General features: G+C 41.3%; 2 protein-coding genes across 3 annotated transcripts; one reads left to right on the top strand and one right to left on the bottom strand.

The window, feature by feature from the left end:
• Window positions 1-3: 3 nt before the first annotated feature.
• On the bottom strand, window positions 4-7,427 carry zgc:162297 (uncharacterized protein LOC555865 homolog). Its single transcript, XM_035155469.1, has 6 exons — window positions 6,863-7,427; window positions 6,345-6,427; window positions 6,040-6,220; window positions 5,594-5,744; window positions 3,921-4,048; window positions 4-525 (listed from the first exon to the last, which is right to left on the bottom strand). Exons 1-6 carry the CDS (start codon window positions 6,933-6,935, stop codon window positions 335-337), a joined length of 807 nt encoding a protein of 268 aa, XP_035011360.1. The 5' UTR covers window positions 6,936-7,427; the 3' UTR covers window positions 4-334.
• Window positions 7,428-7,472: 45 nt separating this feature from the next.
• Window positions 7,473-16,278, top strand: ccne1 (cyclin E1). 2 transcript variants are annotated; one of them, XM_035155456.2, is made up of 12 exons: window positions 7,473-7,687; window positions 8,309-8,359; window positions 8,554-8,632; window positions 8,881-8,943; window positions 9,336-9,502; window positions 10,282-10,417; window positions 11,998-12,144; window positions 12,331-12,426; window positions 13,581-13,715; window positions 13,986-14,097; window positions 14,217-14,374; window positions 15,134-16,278. In XM_035155456.2, the coding sequence occupies exons 2-12, from the start codon at window positions 8,346-8,348 to the stop codon at window positions 15,317-15,319; spliced, it is 1,293 nt and encodes a 430-aa protein (XP_035011347.1). In that variant the 5' UTR covers window positions 7,473-7,687; window positions 8,309-8,345; the 3' UTR covers window positions 15,320-16,278. The 2 variants fall into 2 exon arrangements, with proteins under 2 accessions (XP_035011347.1, XP_035011339.1); XM_035155448.2 differs by having other exon boundaries at window positions 7,474-7,773.
• Window positions 16,279-21,137: the final 4,859 nt, after the last annotated feature.

The following is a 21,137-nucleotide window of genomic DNA, read 5'->3' as shown; positions in this document are numbered from 1 at the left end:
CAATGATTGTTCAAGTCCTTTTTAAAAATACAAAGAATAACATTTAAAACATTTGACATTTATATGGCATTCTTGTCAGTATATTCCAGCTGCATTAAACAACATATCCTAATGATATAATGAATTAATTGATGTGACCTGGATGCAGAAGATTGACCCTTGTGCTTTATGAATCACTGAGCTTCATAACTAATGTTACTTTCTACAGCAGTCAAGATTTACGCTACTTTGATTATTACATTTAAGACCTTTAGTATCTCTGAGGTCTGTTTGTAGGTCAAGTGAAACCTTTTTAAGACTTGACGGTACAATTGAGCATTATTAATAGGACCTGTCATTTTCGAAGGTGGCGAATCTTTCCCATGAACCTTTTCACCTGCTCTGGGTGGACTGCATTGGCCCAGTGGCCACCCTCCTTGAAATGAGAACCGATGATCATTCCATTTGCATCAAGATAGCACTCCATGTTGTCATAGGTCACTCCAGAACCAATCAGCACTGGGATTCTCACAGACTGGGAAACCTCTGCAAAAGCAAAGAAACAGCAAACCAGTTTTTTTAAATCATTAAAAATAATCATTTCAGCAACATCAAGTTTTTTTAGTCATACAAAAGCTTTATAAAATACCCATCTCTCACCAGCTCATGTACATGGATGCATTTGAAATCGAATCATACAAAATGTAGACAGTACAGCGTTACAACCAAATGTGTAAACGGCATCTAAGCTCATGTCAGTGTAGTGTAGCACTCTGCACCTGTCCCCACTGTGTCTGTGGTACTGGTGAGAGGGGGCTTAACCAAGAGAGACTGTGATACGCCCAGTGATCTTTGCACACAGCAGAGTCCAACCTCCATACAGTGCACGTGTGTGTGTGTGTTTGTATGCTCTCATTTGCGAGTACGAAACCAAGCCTGTGTGCCTGTTAAGCTCCAAGTGTTTACTGTGTTGCATATGGTGGTTGGAAGCTTCTTAAAATAACAGCCCTAGCTATGTGAGGGACACTGTCCAGATTTCAGACCAACTGACCCTGGCAGATACAGACCAGGGGGTCTTTTATCACAGCCCACAGATTAATCCAGTGAAGAATTTGAATTATGGTGGACCGCTACCATGGAAAAATACTCCATTAAAAGTAAAAATGCTTCATTTTACTTTGGTAGTACCAGGTAAATTATGTAAAGAATTTGAAGTTCAGGTGCTTAGGTAACATTTGGCCCATTTTGGAATGTTATTATTATTTGATCCAAAAATAACATATAGGCAGCATTATTGATTATCTATTTTATATACTGCGTCACATTTTTAAGCTGTTTATATGTTTTGCGTAAAACAATGATTCTTCAATGTAAGTGGCTGTAAAATAAAAGTAGTGAAGTAACAAATACAAAGCTTTGTCAATGGTAAGAAAAGTATTCAGATCTGTATAAGTCGCAATACAACAATTTAATATTCTTTAAAATTAAAAATACTTATTACTACAAGTACAAGACTGACAATCTTACTTTAGTAAAGGTACAACAGGATTAGATGCAAAATGTAAAAACATTACAGTATCATATATTGTATGTAGACTAATTATATTTTTGGCTTACAGCAAGCTGACATATTATGTCCCTTGTCTGATTGATGTGACAAATTTGTTTGGAAACAGCTCCTTATTTACAAGTTAAGTAGATATGTAGATATTGACTTGTGATCCTTTTAACTCTGCTTTCATATCCACCAACCACTGAGGAATATACCAGGTTCTATTCTATTCTAAAATAAGCTCACTTAAAACAGCTGCCTGTTTAAACTGAACCAAATGTGACACCAGGTTATCACTAACCACACACATTAGAACAGTTTTATAGCTTCTAGCTTTAACAGGTATTTCACATTAAGGGGATTCTTAAGTATGTCTTTGTTTTATTAAAGAAGCAGCTTTTGTCCACTGGGCAACAAAAACAACTAAACACAACTGTGACCTGCCACCTGATAATGTTCATACAGTGAACATATTAACAAAAGGTTGCCTTTTTACTCATTGACTTGATATGGCATTAGCATAATTTCATGTGTTTGTTCATTAATAATACAATATGTCCAATATTGACTCTTCTTTTAATTTTGTTTTGGTCTCCTGAGTTAAATATCTGGCTCCTGAACTGTTTACTGGTCCTCTATGTTCACCAGTTACTGACTAACTTTGTCTGCTTGGAGCTGATAAACAATGGTTAATCTGAGCTTTTATACTAAAACAGTGGAAACTTGTGGAACAAACAATGAGCTATAAGGGGCCAAACCAGGGCACAGGACAACAGACTAAACAGGTAATAAATCTCTGTGGGTTGGTTGCTATGACCGATATCTGTCAAGCTACACATCATACAACACAACATCTTTTTTCATTGTTCTTTTTCATGGAAGACACTTTAACTATTCATAGTAAAAAAAAAGCACAGGTGTACATAACATTGGCTGGGTTGTATACAAGTGTTCCATGAGGCCATGACAGTGAGTCAGCGTGCACAACACCAGGACCCTGAAACTGGAGCAGCGTCATGGCATTCAGCTGTTTTACTGTGCACCTGTTCACTTCCTGCTGTGACACTGTACAGTGTGAAATGGGTGTGTGTAAGTAAAAACAGGTTCATGAGTGCAGCCACGGAATTTGACTAAATCACAGTGAACCACTTGAAGTGTGGTGGAGGTTTATAAAGTAGCACAACATGAAAGTACTCAGCACAAGAAAATCTTTGCTTTGTGACTTTCCTCCACTTGACTTAACTTAGATCCAGTCTAATGCTGGATTAATGCTGGAACCAATGACGCGTGATTCAGTGGTACTCTCATGAACAGTATTCATACTGTGTGTGCTTCTGCATGTGTGTAAACTAGAATAATGATGGCAACTGTTGAGCACAATCTCGTGGAAATGAGCCATTTTCTTTAATTCTACAAGCAGTGGACTGAGTGTACACTGCTCAGTGTTCACCAGGAGGCTGACGACCACCATCACCTTCACCTCCACCACCAAGTCAGCAACTACCTGGTGCTGAGGCTCCTTTCCTGCCTGATGGAACAACTCTTTAACCTCACAGAGGAGGTCAGACATCTCAGGCTTCATATTACTTTATATCCATCGACTCTGAATATAGTGTGTGTGTGTGTGTGTGTGTGTGTGTGTGTGTGTGTGTGTGTGTGTGTGTGTGTGTGTGTGTGTGTGTGTGTGTATGTGTATACTTATACTTCGTGAGGAGCATTTTGAGCATAGACCCTACAGAGTGAGGGTATTTTTGGGGGTTTGAGGGTTAAGACTTGGTTTTGGGGTTAGAATTAGGTTATGGTTATGGTTAGGGGGTTAGGGTTGGCTAACCCTTACTAAATGCCTAACCCTCAGTTTTAGGGTTAGGCTAACCCTAACCCTAAAACTGACCAAGAGTGTCCTCACAAAGATAGCAGTACAACAATGTGGGTCTGTCTGTGTGTGTGTGTAAGAGAGAGAGAGACAAGGTGAGAGCATTCCTAAATTGAGCCACAGAGCAGCTCGGCTTCACATGGGTGCCATATTGGGTGCCTGCCGACCTGTGTCCTGTCCTATAACCAACAGTGGACACTGAACACTGCGGTCAGGAACTCTCATAGGATAATAACAATAACTGCAGGTGATTGTGCCCTCTGCTGGACAGACTGGGCAGTGACTGGGTGTGCTTCTTCACTTAGGGGATTTAAAAAAAAACATTTTATAAACTAAAGATGATTGATTAAATAGATCACAGCTAACTCAATAGAATCAATGGTGAAACATCAGTTATAGCCATTTGTTACTGTCCAAAAGTATACCAAAGTGTCAAACAGTGATTTGAAAGCTCAAGGCTGGCTTGATAAACATGATTCTCCTGGTTGTGGAAGTGTGGAGTTTTTGTGGAAGTACCTTTGAGCTCACAAGGGTCAGCCTCTGTACCAGTGGCCGCTCCTGTGATGACGAGTCCATCAGAGAGGAAGAACTCTGCAGCACGGGCCGTTTCCTCAATGCTCACGTCTGACGTCAGGGCATGGGAGCTGGGGAACAACACATACAATGACTGAGCCTAAATTAAAGTGGAGGTACTTTGTAAGAACAAGATCTTTTGGAGCACTTGTCCTTGACTTAGGTTTATCAAACACATGTATAGCCTACATTAAATATAAAAATATAGAACAATGATTATAGGATGTTGATATGAAACCCCCATGACACAGAAATGTAATTGAGGCTTGATATTTTATAGTTTAACCATAAACTTTACAATAAATATTTTAAAAACACACACAAATACAACTTTATATTAGAACTTGAATTAAGGAAACTAATATTATTATGTTTAAGGTCAAATGTAAACATAATTGCACATCTCTTCTGCATTGTTAATTCTTTAAAACAAAGGTTTTCAAATTGTTAAACATAAACGCAAAATGTCTGTGAGAGGCTCATATCTACCGATATTATTGACCAACCAATATTGGTCAGGCTACTAACAAAATATGTATTAACACTCTAGAAAACTCACTCTTTCACTAAAGGTGAAGAAAAAGACATTTATTAAGCAACTCTCTTTAACTTTGATGAAGTCGATAGTACATGAGCTGCATTGTTCATCATTTTACACAAAATCCTTACTTTTTTAATAAATAATGTGTTTCCTCCACAAGCCACTGTCTTTTATTTTTACTGAGAACATTTTATGTGTGAAATTCTTCATATTTTTATTGGTCATTAATAAGTTAAGACTCATATTTAATCATAAAATATACAGACAAATAAACCAAGTAAAATAAAGGCTGGCTGAGATGAAAAATAAAATAAAATCTAACTGTCGCAGGAATAAAATTAAGCTGTACTTCAAATAAAGAATAACATAGAATGGGGGGAATTTACGACAAGTGTCGACAATGAAGACACATGGAAAATAGCTGCTAACAAAACTAATGCTACCTTTATTATTAGTTGCATCCCTGAAAACTGCAAATAGAGTAATGTAAATCCAAAACTACACCTGGAGAACATAGAGAGACAGATGGTAGAGGAAGGGAGCGAGACAGAGTGGGAAGAAAACATTAAAGATCCCCTGCTTAGGAACACACTAAACTATTTGTCTATCAGGCTGTACCTGGAAATCTCTTTCATTTGGCAGCATTCTCGAACTATAAGCAATTTGGTGAACAGGTTTTATTCTTACATATGTGTGTGATAATACAACTGAAGGGTTTTTCATTCTAACCGTTGACTTCAGTCCAACGTTTCCCCTGCAGCAGTTTGATAAAATAAATTATGGCAGCCAAACTAAAGCTCCTGATGAACTTAAAAAGACCTTAAATCTCCCTGACTAATGTTCTATTTCTAGACACGCCAAAAATATTGGTATGGATCTTCATTTAGTGGCAGAAAGGGACTGGGTCACTGGTAAGTCCTGCCATTGGTAATTTTGTCAGGATCGTCAGAATAAAAGCAGTCCTACATCAACAGGTACAGTTATATGTGTAAAATATGTTTTCAGTTATTTGCTGTCTATCAGTGGGTTTTCTGCTTTGAACTTTCTAATCAAACAGTGCAGGCGATGACCTCACCTGTGCTTCTTTTTGATGTCAGTGAAGATCTGCACATGCTCAGCTCCGACCTGTTTGCGATACCTCAGTAACTCTCCGGCACAAGCATTCAAGAGGCCCTCATCAGCCACGTGAGAAAAGACAAAACCCTCCGCCCTGATGAAATCCATACCTGTGATCATACACAAACATTAGAATGATGTAGTTTACCAACTGGTAGCCACTGCATCAAGTACAGGTGATATCTGACATACAAGTATCTGATCTTTGTTCAGGAAGAACAACACATCATTAATAAGAATGGGTGACCACACAGTGATATCAGCTGCTGTGATGTTTGTTTGTCTATTTAAACATTGGCAGTGATAACACATGACTGAAGATCTTCGTTCCGTTCTGTTCTACAAGCTTAAACTGCAGAGGATTTCAGCCTCGTAAGAATAAGTTAGCTGGTGTAGAGTATGAACCTGAAGCCAGAGCTATGGCCAGTGCCTGCTGGTTAGCAGAAGACAGTATTTGGACTCCGAGCGGCAGGATCGGACAGACGCTTCTCACAGCACTGCACACGGCTGTCATACAGGCACACACCTCAGGGCCCACAGAGAATGAGTAAGGGATGTCGTGCATGTTCTCGATGATCAGACCATCCTGGGAGAAGAGGTTACAACAAATGGTTTACCAGGTCACAGTTAAGATTGGTAAAAAATGATTACCGGTTGGCCAGGTAACAGTTAGGATTCATAAGGAATTGACACAATGTGAGATAACTTACAATCCCTGCATCACGGTAGATTGATGCCTCCCTGCACGCCTCCTCAACGATCTGTGACATTTTCATACACCCCAGGGGGGTGCCTGAGGAAAATGAGAAACTTGTTTACATACAGTAGAATCCATCAAAAATGATAGCGCCTAGATTTACAGCACTACAATCTAAGTAAGTATATTTGAAGTACTTATACTGTCATTTCATTCCACTTTCCACTTTTACTCCTCCACAATTCAGAGACCAAAACCTCCTGTGACATAAGAATGTTTCTTATATATTAATGCATGGCCGAAGATAATTTAATGCCGTAATATATAATATATACAGGATAACATTCTCATGAGGCCATGTACTTTTTACACTTTAGTATATTTTGCTAGTAATACTTGCGCCCTTTTTAATTTTCAGTGCTGGACATTTGTAATGGAACATTTTTTTTACAGTGGTATTATTATTTCCCTTCTACTATTTCCTCCACCACTGAAAACATTGCATGTGAACACAGGTGATTGTGATCTTACCTGGTAATGCTTTGACATGGATCATTCCAATAACCACAGACTTTAATCGTCCAAAAAGATCCAAAAACTTCATCTTGTCGTTTCAGTGAAGCAATCAGGGAGCAGAGAGCAAATCATTTTTGTGTGTGCGTTTTAAACATGGAGATCACGTGATTGACCAAAGGTCAAATATGTTACCGTCGTCAAAATCGACCCAAAGCGTTGGTGCAGAAAACAAGCATCCACCATTAACCAGGCATCTAGATCAAAAACAAAACTTGTTTTTACAAAGTAGGATGTGAGGGCTCGTATAAAACCCGCGCAGTGGATGGGGCGTCCCCGGCAGAAACATCCGCAGGTTAGCATAGTTCACGTTTGGCTGAATATCGGAGAGTGGCAGCGGCTGAGAAACCTGTTGTGACTGCACATCACAACAAGCTGTGGCTACTTCTCGCTCCTCGGCCCTGTGCTGTGTTATTTCAGGTCGAATCCACAGAACCGCGCTTTTGTTTACATCTGACAGACTAGCCACGCGGTGCCCGGGCACTTCCGCTTTGCAAGCCCCGCCCCCTGCAGCTGTCACCACACGCCTCCTGTTTGTCTGCTAAAATACAAACTTGATTTTGCTGCCGTGGTACGCCTCACATGGAGGATGCTCGACATATAGTCTCAAAGTGTCCGCTGCAGGTGTGAGAGCTGCGGATTGGGGAGCTGGAGTTGACCCGTAAAGAGGCGCTCAGGCTGGAGGTTTAGCGCCAAGTCCGAGCTACTCCTCCCTACAAGGCGCCAGCTCAGAGGAACCAGCCCGGCCTGAGACACACTCACACACAAAGAGCTGCTGCCAGGGTGAGTCGCAGGAGAACCAGCACCGAGTCCACTTGCACCTGTGTTTCCCTCCAGACACGAGTGAACTTCAAGGGCTCAATCCTGAGGTGAGTGGCCGAAGCGACGCTTTATCGAGTTAGTTCGGTTTAGCTAGTTTCGGCTGCAGCTAAAGCTCCAGCAAACGCGCTGGAGCCGGACAGTGGATTCCAAGTTAGTACAGGAGCTCCCACTGTTTCACCTCCTCCGTGGTTCCTCCGGGTGTGTTTGTGTTCTAATGGGGAGTTGAGGAAACTGGCGTCTCAGCTGTGCCCGGGGTCCTTTCGGCCATTATGTGCCGAGCCAGCTGTTCAAAGTTAGCAGGGGCGAATCTACCACCTTCCCATGAAAAATACACAAAACAACCGGGCCGGGTGGACAGTGTGGTGTCTGCTGTGTGTTCCGTGGGACTGTGCTGGGTGTCCCTCGCTGTTTGGGGCACTTCTGGCCACTTTTAGCACCACGTACTGTTTCCATTTCCCCGCGCCAGGCTGAGCTGGGCTTTGTCAGCGGGAGGGAGCAGGGAGTGGGGGTTGGGAGTGGAGCGGTGTGCTTTATTTGAACCCCCAGAGAATAAAAAGTTTTAAAATCTCCACTCCTCCACAGGTTGACTCTGAAGCTGACGCCGACCCCTCCGAGTAGAATGCGAGGAAAACGGTGAGTCCCTCTCTTATTTAGAGCGCGGCTCTCGTCAGGCGCGTCATTCAAAGTGAGCGAGAGAAAAGTTGAGTGGATGCAGCTTTAGCCACTCGGCTAGTTAGCTTGTTGCTGTGGGAGCTGATTATTATGAGCCTGTTAGCATGTGTGTCTGAGCTCGTGGAAGTGACTGTGCGCGTGTCTTGGTGTTACAGGGAAGACACAGAAGCAGAGTCTGTTGCTCCCAAGGAAAACACCGTCCGACCGAGGAAGAGGAAGGCAGATGTGGCTATAGTAAGTAGCTGTGCTGGGCTTGTGGACCTGTCACTGGCCTGTTTCTGGTCTACACCACATTTTCTGGAGCTGGCCTGCAAATGTAGGCCTGAATGAATATCTGAGACTGACGTCACTTACATACATCACTGTCCCCTGTGTCACTCAAGGCTTACTGACTGATGCAGCTGGCGTTCTTTTGTCTATGAGTAGAATTGCATTTTCTTGTGCTTTTCATTGGTGCTTATTAACTTTGTTCTGATTCTCAGTATATACAGGATCTGGATGAGGAGGTAGCAGAGATGACGAGGAAGAAGCAGCGGGACTGTGAGGTAGGCTTGGTTTCCACGCCTGGTTGTAAAGCGTGTACCTCACCCCACGCCTCAGTTCTGTTAATGTATATGTGGCCCACTTACCCATCCCCACCACTTGATTTGTATTGTATCTAATGCACCACTGGTGTGTTTTATATGTAAGCTCCTCATATAGATTCATCTATAGTTAATTGTGTTATTCTCTGAAGTAGTGTGTCTGTAGTCTCCTCTCTTGGTAATACTTCTGTAAAGCACTTTGTACTATGAACGGTGCCATACTAAATACACTTAACTTACTTAATGTTTGCAGTCAGCCTATTGGAGAGCCGTCCTTACCACATGTTTGTTTACTGTGGTCTCATCCTCCCTTTTTCCTTCTCATCCCTTATCCCCCTCTCTGTCCTGTGCAGCTGACCTGGAGTCCAGGTGCTGGTTACAAGAGTCCACACAGATTGATCCCAACACCGGATCAGGAAGAGGACCGACCTGTTACTCTTATAAACGCAGGCTTCCCCCACTACATCTTTAACAACATATTTGCAACCCCCGTGCATTGTGCCCCACTCCCTGAACTATGGTGAGTCTAAAGCTACATCCACACAAAGGTTTTAGTTTTAAATCAGTCTTTAAAATAATCTAATAACCATTTTAGCTGCATATCAGAAATAATCTTCATTACTAAGGCTACCTCCACATTACTACGTTTCCATTGAAAATGAATCAAGTCTGATACAGATACGCCTGCGTCCTCACTACTCTGGAGTTTAGAGCCACTAAAACAGAAGTCTGGAAACACTGCTGGCCCTGTTTTAGTTTGAACACTGGGGCTGCGTTTCAGGCTAGGTGGACATGAAGGGAGATGATTGGAAATCATGACAAACACTCTCAATTGCTTGCTGATTGGGTCTTTATCTGTCATGACGTAGCCTTCGCTTATTAGTCAGGCTCCTATCACATGACCCCGACAGTCGCATGAGCATTCACATACAATTGGCATGCGCTTGTCGTGTTAATATATCCAAACTTTATTGTGGACACCACAATTCCATGGTTCCTCAACAAACCAGCCAAGTCAAAATGCAGAGCGCTAAAGTTGTTTCCTATACTTGTATTGGAACAGCACCTTATTGAGATACTACATATTGTTTTTTCTTTAAGTTGTCACCCATCTCCTTTCACTTTACTTGTCGACGAATTATTTATTTTGTTTGACTGTTTAACACTACCTACGCAACTAGGGATGAATTACAGCCTTGTAGGGACTTGACTGAAGTGTTCACTAGTGTTTTGTTGTTCTGGTTCATGTTTCTGTCGATGGAAAACCTTACTTTAAACACGAGTGGTTTTGTTCACCAGCTGGGCCAGTAAGGATGTGGTGTGGAACAACATGTTGGAGAAGGATAAGACCTACACCAGGGACGTCCACGTGATGGAGAAGCATCCTCATCTGCAGCCAAAGATGAGAGCTATTCTCCTGGACTGGCTCATGGAGGTCAGTAGCACGTCTCAGTGACCAATTTAACCTCCACATATGAAGAACACAGCAGTAGCAGTCAGGCGATGGGTGGTGCAGCCGGCAGGACGTAACTTTTAAGTTCCGCTTCAGAGATCACATTAACACCAGCGTAGGCCCTATTCACCAAAAGCTCTTGAATCTCGCTTCCAAGTTGACATTTTTCATCCTGAGTTATTTGTATTCTTTTTGTTTTTCTCAGTATTGCGTCCGTCGCGTGTTAGAAACGTCATCAATGACCTGCTTTCAGTGAATCCTCCGAATAAACTGCTGTGTTCTCACATGAGCTCACTCGGACATTACCCAGAGACGTACTAGGGGCTGGCAGGAGAAACTCGGGAGAATATCCGCAGCAACTGACTGGGAGATTTGCGTTCTCACATACAACAGCTCTGGATAATGTCAGGAGATTATCTGTAGTTCAGCACATGTCTGAAAGCAGCTTCGGTTTCATGACTACAGTCGATAGTCAATAGTTCTCAGGTTAACGTTACTGTCACTAGTGGAAACTGCACTGCAGAACATCAGCAACACTAAACCTTAACTGCTTTCAAGCAAAGTCAAATTCTGCTTTGATATTCTTGTTGAGAGAATCTAAGTGTAAACTCTCCCAGCAGACATTTTGATGTCATGTGACCTTATGAGAAACGCAGCTGTTCCTGGTCACTTTAACAACGGCTCTAATTAATTCAAGAGGCCCACTAATTAACACCAGTACTTACACCTGTGCTTTTCCAAAAACAAAATGTCTGCCATGAAAAAAAAAAACATCCTGTGGCACAAACAGTTATACTGAAAAGTGTCTTGTTGGCAGTGGGAACAGTTCTTTGAACATGGTTGCTTTGAAGTTGAATTATGAGCTGCAATGACCTATGAGCTCTTCTCTTTCTGGAGGAGATCACCCAGTCTGATTTGGCCCTTATCACTTTCGGTAAAGACCCTATCAGCGTTAGCCTTTTGATTTGAGGTCCTCTTCATATCAAAGTGTAAACCCATATGAATTATGGTGATAAGGGCTGCGTGGAGGTAATGTGGAACCGCATCACAAAAGACAATATCTGCAGTGCTTTCAGACATGCACTGAATTCCGGAGGACGTGTCTGTGTGAACGCAAATGTCCGAGTGAGAGCCTCTGGAGATTCTGCCCTGTAGTGTAAAGTCTGCAGAAACCATAGGAGTATTTACTGCGAGTGAGTGGGCGTGTTGATGATTTTTCTAAAGCCCAGTTCATGCTTCTGCGTCAAAGCTACGCCGTAGGTACCCACGTAACCTACGCACGGGCCGAGCATTCATAGTTGTGAATGTGTGTCGCACTGCAATTACATCACGAGGTGCACATCAGGGTACGGCACAGGGCTCTGCGCAGGGTACACGTCTATGTGGAGGCACGCAGAAGCATGAATTGGTCTCATTTTGCCACGAGACCAGCTCCTCCTGATAAATAGAACTTCCTAGAGCCATTTAATATCACTCACATAAACAAACATAATGTGGACGCGGTATTGAAGTCCCAGGAGGCCTCATCAGTGCATTAACGTTCTGTTTGGTGCATGTTTCAGGTGAGCGAGGTGTACAAACTGCACAGGGAGACATACCACCTGGCTCAGGACTACTTTGATCGCTTCATGGGCACGCAGAGAAACGTCTTTAAATCAACGCTGCAGCTCATCGGCATCACCTGTCTCTTCATCGCTGCCAAAGTAGAGGTGAGAACTGTGGGACTGCACGGGATGTGAGGTGGGATGAATGAAACCAGTAGCCTTTTCTGTGTGTCTTGTTGTGAGCTTGTTCTACCTTCATTATCTTAGTTGCCCCTTTTTCCAGCAACATTCTAAAATATGCACGTTGGTATGATCGGTTGTTTAATGCTCCTGTATCTCTGCCTCAACCAGGAAATGTATCCTCCCAAGGTCCACCAGTTTGCCTATGTTACAGACGAGGCCTGCACTGAAGATGAGATTCTCAGTATGGAAATCATTGTTATGAAGGTAAAGAACATGCATGTTACTCATACTCAAGTGTTACCACATAATTTGTAGCTGGGATATTGGGGGCAAGGAAATGAGGATTGATGTTTTGACAACTGGTAACATGTTAGGATTTCTCCTGGTGTAGCGATGGCCAGTCCGACCCTGGCTACATCCATACTACTACTAAAACGGCATTTTCAAACACGTATCATATGACCACTCAAGTACAGTCAGCATGCGTGTCCTGGTGTGCACAGGAAGTATTTACTTTGTTGCAGAATTGTCACAGATTGCTCGAATAATAATTAGTCTCCCACTCATGAAAATCATTGTAAAATGCAGAATATAAATGCACAATAGCTGTTAGCAAAGACAAAAGGGTCAGCAAAGCTTGTAATTGATTATCCATGGTGCGTTCTACACTATTAGCTGAGGCTCATGTCAGTTATTTTCATCTGGAAGGTGGTCATGTGAGGAGCCTGAGTAATCAGTCAAGGCTACGTCGTGAACAAAAAGACCTGATCAGCAAGTGGTTTTGAGTGTTTGTCATTTCCAAAACATCTCAGTTTCTGCCCGTCTAGACTAAAATGCTGCCCTGCATTTTTTAAACTAGAATGGGGCCAACAGCATTTCCAAACTTCTCAGTTTTAGCAGCTCCAAAACCTCTCAGAGCAGCGTGGAAGCCAGGTCTATGTGCAGTTTGAAAGGAAAACATAGTAATGTGGATGTAGGCCGTGAAAGATGAGACAGTGTTTCTGTGAGAGAGAGAGTGACCGTGGGCAAAGAGCGCTGCACAACTCACTAAGATCTTTTGTTTTATGAAAAGTGAAAAAGTCGATTCATTATGAAACTGGCAGGACAAGAAAGACAATGACGGGCTGCCACAGACTACATAAAATATAAGAAATGCTAGATCCAGGATACAACAGTATGAACTTTACTGCATTTGTCTAGTATTGCTAGAATTGATTTGGTTTGTTAAAACTTTGGAAAGTATTGGCCCTTAGTTACCTGTAGTGGAAAGCCCTCTTTTTCTTTTAGAACATGATCTTAGAAAAAAGTATTAATTCTTTTCTGACAATCCTGGAAAACCTTGATTTTAAATTTAGGTTGAAGTTGTTTGTATTTCTATTGGTGACAGTTGTCGGCTTGTTTCCTCTTTTCTAACACAGGAGCTGAAGTGGAGTTTGAGCCCACAGACTCCCATCTCCTGGCTCAATGTGTACATGCAGGTGGCTTACCTGAAAGAGACGGACGACCTGCTCATCCCCAAATACCCCCAGGCCACATTCGCACACATAGCAGAGGTATGTGTCTATGTCTGTTTATTATCTCTAGGATAAAATGCAAAAACTTCAGAAATGATTTGTTGCAAGCTTGGTGGAGGGATGGGGCATGGGTCAAAGAAGAACTCACTAAAGTTTGATGCAGATCTACTTAAAAGTTATCTCCTTCATTAATGTTGCAAAATGGGGTGTTTTTTCCTCAATTTTTCATGAAATAATATTGGATCTTTAAAACCTAAAAGCAGACACATTTACGATTGTTGAAGTTCAGCTCTTCTCTTGTTTTTCTAGTTGTTGGACCTTTGCTTGCTTGATGTGCGTTGCCTTGAGTTTTCCAATGGCCTCCTTGCTGCGTCAGCTCTGTTTCACTTCTCCTCTCTGGAGCTGGTGGAAAACGTTTCAGGTAAAAATAAAACAAACCCACTTCATTTTAGATGTACTCTTCTTGAGTTAAGTTTTATTGAAGCTCTGGCATGCAGTTTTGTTTCTTGCTGTCCTGACCTCGTCCTTCTTTCTGTACAGCTTTGAAGAGGGTGGAGGTGGAGGAGTGTGTGAGGTGGATGGTTCCATTTGCCATGGCACTGCGGGAGATCGGCGGGTCGCCTATGAAGACTTACACAGGAATCCCAGCAGATGACATGCACAACATCCAGACCCATGTTTCGTATCTCACGTGGCTGGTAAGTGAAAATATTGTAATGAGAAGAGGGCACACATTTTATTTAAACTTTTGATTTGTGCAAAAAGCAGTGAGAAAAATAGTAACTCTTGGAGAAATCTGGAGCTCATGAAAATACCTTGAAATCTACAAACTTATGTTTGCAAAAAATCTGCCATTTAAATCACAACTTTTGAACTGAGGACCAGATACAGTGGCTTCAGAGTATTTAGACCCACTCGTGTAACACATTTTATTGCCATGTGAGTTATTAGATTAATATTAATATTTTTGCCCGCCTGTCTACTGTCAATAATGGAAATAATAACTACTAATGGAAAAGTTAATTCATGTTTTTGGAAATTGTTGCTTATTTATTAAAAATGAACAACTCTAATCCCTCATTTACAAAAACCTTCGGAACCTTAACTCTTTTCTACAAGCTTTACACACCTGGATATGTACAGTTGATCACATTCTCTTAAACTCCATTAGATTGGACGGGAAGTGTCTCTCCACAGATCTTCTGTACGGTTTAAGTCTGTGACACTCAAATTGTCTTGAGCATTGTCTTGGCTCTTTGCTTTAGGTCATTGTCTGAGAGGTGTCTCAGGTCACATACATGCCGATGACCTCTTGTAACCTGATCGCTTTTAATTGCAATTTAGAAAGTACAGAAATGCACTGATGTATCCCCTAGTCCTAGAGCGAAACTTCAAACTCAGATTTCAGAAGCCCCTCGCGCCTCCTGTTAATCCCTGTGTATTTCTGCTGTGTACAGGACAAGGCCTACTCTTACCAGGATGTGGACTTGGAGTGTCACAGCAGCTGTTCAGTCCCTTCAGGTGTCCTGACTCCACCCCTGAGCAGTGAGAAGACTGACGAGCTGGTCCGAGTGGATCCCGCTGTCCTGAAAATCCGACCGAGGATGAATACTGCATCTCCACCACGACATTCCCCAAAGTAGAGACGCAACGACTGAAGATGACGAGACTACAGCAAATCCCAATTAGATTTTTTACATTATGGCTGTAAGAAAGAAGCGACTCCCGTGTGTTGCCTGCGTGGACGCCTCTGCAGTACCAGTGAACCTGTACGATTGGATGGATTATTGTTCAGGAAACACTGATGGAAATGGTCATTTCAAAGCGATGCTGATTACTTGGATCCAGAGGCTTTTGAGTGTCTGTATGGGGAACAGGCACTGATAATCAGTGAACAAATGGTTTTGAAATGCCCCTATCCCCATAGGAATCTCACCTATTCAACCCTCCACTTTGGATCAAAACAAAGGGCCAGTAGGGATGGAAAGGCCCAAGAGGAAACTTATTTTTTAATAGCATTGCACCCTCATCCTTGCATCAATTTCCAGCCACACCTACTTTTAATGGTTGTCATCTTTATTCTCTATGCAGAGGCCAAATTGTGTGTAATGGAGTCTGTATTTGATCGTGTGAGTGTGTGTGTGTGTGTGTGTGTGTGTGTGTGTGTGTGTGTCTGTGTTTTAATAGTGATTGTTTTATTTTTCCATTAGTGGCTTCATTTGCCCAAAAACTATTGCTAGGGTCATGTTTGGCTCTATGTGCTGCTATAAAGTGGGCTTTGCATGATGGAACAGGGGAGAGAGTGTATGTGTGTGTGTGTGTGTGTTTTTTATTTTTTTGTAATGAATAGGGTGTTGCTCATTTTTGGTTCAACTCTTTTTCTCTTTGGACATTTTATTGGACAACACATGGCCATATTTTACTTGGGGACCAGTAGCTTGGCTACATGAATGGACAAGTGAAAACACCAAGCTTCAGAAGCTAAACTATTGATTGTATTTAACTCTTATTTTTTTTTTTAACCCAACCTGCAGTTTGTTTTCCCTCCACCAATATGTAAGATGTCTATTTGACTTTTGAAATAAAATGCTGCTACATATTTTCCATTTGTTGCTGAAGACTGTTCGTACTACTGTGATTGTGACCCTCCGTGTACCGACTCCTGATCACACATGCACTCATACTTTATTCCACTAGGTGTCAGTGTGACTCTGTCACATTCTGTTCTCACTAAGGAAGAGAACATGCAAAAACAACATGCATTGTACAGTGATGATGTGAGAGGCAAAATTAGACGATCAGTTGTCACTCAGGTCACATTGTGAATGCAGAATGTATTTAAATGACAGCTGAGGGGTTCAGTCCTCTGAAGGGAAGTGCAACTGGAGCTATGATCTGAGACTTTTAATGTTAGGAGAGAAGTGTGGTGAAATCCATCAGTGGCTGGTTTGGAGTTTTAACAACCATAGACGTTCTGCAGCAACATTCCGAAAGTGGTACAACACTACTACACAGCAACCAGTCAGGAGTAAAGAATGTATTCACAAAATACACTGGATTCTTAAAGGGTGAAGGAAAAAAGTACACAAACCATCATAATGAAGGTGACAGAGGGGAAAAAAGGTTTGACGTCTAAGAGGAACAGCATGAAGAGCTGCATATTTAAAACATAAGAACAGCACATGTAAATGATACAATCTGATAAAGTACCTGTGCTGAACACACTGCAGAGCAAAATTTCTCCAATGATAATGAATAACTGAGTGCCACATTACTGCAATGCTTACAGTTTGAATCCTGCCAGAAACCTGTGTGGTCTTCTCCACTGTTCTCTATCCAACAATGTGATAATGGCAAAGAGAGAAAAACATTTTTTGTGTCTTGACAATTCTGCTCTTACTCTTTGGATTTAGAACAAGTGTCCTGTAGAAGCGTGTGTTCACACTGCCCAGTTATTTCAGACAGCTCCAGAGGTCTCTCAGGTTAGTTTGTGGAGAACAGCAGCAGCTAAACACAGACTTGATAAAAGATACAAGTCTGTCCTGTATCCTTAGACTCAAATTCAGGCAAGGACAAAGCCCACATAAGAAACGTTAGAAAGGAAAAACTTTCACAGGGTTCATTCAGTACAAAATCTTTCTGTAAAGAGCTTTGAGTGGTCATCAACACTAAGTGCTATATAAATACAGACCATTCACCATTTACTTTGTCTCTCTCACTAATACTTCTCATCATGGGCGTTTCCAGTTAAAACCATGGGTCACTATACAAGTGTCTCTGCAATCCAGCTAATAACCTCCACCAAGGAGCTCATGATTTCATCGCTGTCCCTTTGTTTGTTGGTTGGTTTCTTTGTTTGAAAGATAACACCAAAACAACTTAATGGATTACCACGAAACTTGGTGGATGGATGCGGTATTAGTCAGAGAAGAAACCATTAATGTTTGGTTGGATCTGGATCAGGGGGCAGATCTAGTATTTCTTTTTACTGTTTTTAAAATTCAACATTTTCAACATTTCACAGTTTTCCTGGGGAATAATTTTATGAATCGGGTACATTAAGGGAACTGATATGAGTGTGTTAATGCAGCTTGATTCAATTTGAGGGGACTGTTGGGGCCTTGGTGGATGTAAACGCTCTACTGAGTGCCTTTCTAGTCTCTCAAGTTTTTATGTTTGTGAATCTGACAATCTGAAAGTCTGCAGTTCTGTGACAGAGCATCTTTAACATGCTTCAGCAGGAAGATGAAGGCCAAACAGCCCAGAATCACCGGCTTTTTGGAGCTTGTATAAAGTTCTGTGCTCTGAGGTGCAACACAAAATACAGTAACAAAAACAGAGAGAAACTGTTACATTTCACAAAACACAAAAAAAGAAACACACATTTTCAGATAGCATATGAGCAAAAACGGAGCATGTCTAGTCCGTTCAATGTAAATTCACTGGTGGTGAATGAAAAAAAAGAAAAGCTCAAATAGTGTGATCCACCATGTCAATGGGTAATAAGGAGCAGAGCCTCCCCTTTATCCCAGTACTTGTGGACTATGCACATTTATCTTTAAAAAGCAGCAGCATCAGAAGTGAAAGGTTGAGGATGAAAAGATGGAATAGGTAACATTATTATATTTTACAATTACAGTTTAATTATCATTTAACGGACTTGAATGTTCTTAATGGATGAAAATATGGATCATACATTAGATTAGATTTTATCAGGTACATCTATAATACAGTGGAACACGACGGTCCTACATTCATGAAGGTTAAAAAGGTTTCACTCATCAGCACCTCTCTGTAAAATGTGTGTAACATATCTAGGTATCTGAATCCAGCAGAGACGTATTCATGGTGGCATCTTACTGCTTAGATCAGATTTCCCCTTATTTGAGCTGCTTAAACCAGAAGTAAACAGAGGTAAACAAAGTGAAAAGAGAAGCAGATGAGACCACAGATGAGATGAGATTTTGTTAAGAAGGGATTTAAGTATGGAATCATAGACATTATGGCTTAGCCTAAGAGAAAGTAACACTTAAATAATTTCCTAATATAAAAAAAGATCACATAAAACATTGAAAGATTTCATCAAGTACAGTTCAACACAACACACTCAGTATATTATGTTATGTGCTGCCCCTTGCAGTAGTCTATGGTTCAGTCTTATGTTAATACAGTCCACTTCTTAATGATGCTTCTTTTAAAGGTTAATATTCATCTGTTCCCTCCAGATGAGCAGTGTGATCGTGTGTTAGATGTCTTATGGTGCGCCTCTCAGGTATTGTGTACAGTTTAGCAGCTCTCATTGGATTTTCTGTTCCAGAAACAGAGCCGACACCATCTCAGGTACATGATGTCGATCCTGACTGGACGTTGACGTCGACAGTTCAGTGTACGGGTGGAGATCCTGACTTGAGATTTCTTTTAAACAAATACAGACTCACAAAAACACCAACCGGCACAGAGCAGGGAAGTGCAGAACAACAAGAACAAAACTAAGAAGAGCCTCTGGTCAATATTATTAAAATCTGTGTCTGTCATTTTACAACTTCAAGGCACTTCGTAGAGCAAACACCTCCATCGAGGCCCAACAGTCCCCTCATGGGGTTAGGGGACGCACCAAGAAATATCAGTCCCCTAAACATGACAGATTTATGTCATCAAGATCCATGAATTATTTTCTGAGAAATCACGGAAAATGTTGACCCATACCACATACTCTCACCAAGTTTTATGATAATCCATTCAGCAGGTTTTGTGTAATCCTGCTAATTAATAGACAAATATAGGCAAACAAATATACACAGCTGAAACCTTATCTGAGGTAATTATTACATTATTTTCAAGTTCAAGTGTTCGGAATTTCATGTTATGTATAATTATATGAACTGAATATGTGGATCCCAAAGTACAACGAACCCAGTGCAGCAAGACTGAACACATCTGCAACAAATATGTGTAAATACATCTGTGATTTCCAGTTGAGGCACAAGGTTCCAAGATAACCTGTGAACGCCACGTCTTCAACACTACTCACCTGGATTGTGTCTAATGCATATGGCTCCATATGATGAGGAACTGAATGAACCAGTGAGAAACCAGATTGTGAAAATTCATCAAGATGGAGAGGATAAAAGAGCATCACACAGCTAGTGAAGCTGAAACCCAGCAGCAGCAGGTGGTAAGGAGGAATAGGAAGAGCCACACCACCAATAACAGAAGGGACAGTGTCCGTCCTTGAGAAATGACGCCATGCATGATTCACTATTTATGCAGCCTTGCATTGAAAAACAGACGTCTAAGTGCTTCTGACTCGGTACAAGGGTTATCTGTGGAAAATGGCGTTTCAGTCACTGATCACTTCACTGAGTGAAGGACGCCGCATGAAGCATGAAGTCAAACTCTTTGATCGAGAAACAAATGAGAAAATCTTAACTAAAAAAATCGGCACAAATCTGCAGCTTCAACTTTTCGAGTAAAGAACAAGAAGTGAGGCCTGGTGAATGTTGGCAGCACGTTCATTGAACAAATGAAACCTAAATACATATACATATGTCTGGATCCAGCATGTCTGTGAAATAGTCAACAGCGTATAGGAGTGATAACATTTCTAGATGGTTCTGTGAATACAAGTTTGTTTTCCCAAAATACTGAATGAAACGATGACACCCAGTCTAAAGCCGCTTGAAAGGAGAAGAATTTCCCGACGTGACACTGATCTCAAACGCTGAAGAAAATCACAAACGTGTTTATAAAGAATATAAAACAATGACCTATATGTCCTCTCACTATGATTCTAATAGAAAACATTTGAAGTGTTTTAAAGCAGAGGAAAGAGCAACAAAACCCTCCAGCAAAGAGCAGCTGACGAGACTCATCAGTGAAGAAGACTGATATCATCCACACCCAGGAGGATTAGATCTGTCATCAAAAATAATAGGTGGACACACAAAATATGAAAAATTAAAATAAAAGAAAGGAATGTCACTGATGAAATGAATGAAACCTTTGTTGCAGCAGGTTGTTTAATATGAACCTTTCATTATTCAGTCGTTTAATTAGTCAAACATTTCTCTTTTCCAAACTAATTGGCTTCATTCTTCTTGGGCTTTGACTAAAAACAAATACAACTTACTAAATAGACATGATTATTCATTCTTATAGTGATGTTGACCAGAGGTGTAATCAGTCTCAATATGTGTCATTCATACAGATACAGTAAACTTGACTTCACAACCTGACAGAGTGTGAAAACTTAATGCTGAATAAATGTTTACAACTCACTGGAATAAAAGCGAAGTGAGATGATATGCTTGAGGAAGCTGTGGTGCTAAAAACTTGAGTCAGCTGCCTGCTGGGACTGAAAGAATGTTGCACACAACGCAAATACTGTTGTGTCACTGTTCAACTTCCTGAGACTTATAAAGAGCAGCTGTTTGTGTAGAGGAGGATCAAGCACATAGGTTC

This window comes from Hippoglossus stenolepis, chromosome 1 (assembly GCF_022539355.2).
Source record: "Hippoglossus stenolepis isolate QCI-W04-F060 chromosome 1, HSTE1.2, whole genome shotgun sequence".
Classification (NCBI taxonomy): Eukaryota; Metazoa; Chordata; class Actinopteri; order Pleuronectiformes; family Pleuronectidae; genus Hippoglossus; species Hippoglossus stenolepis.
Note: the sequence above shows the minus strand (reverse complement) of the source record. Positions and strands in the feature narration are given on the sequence as shown.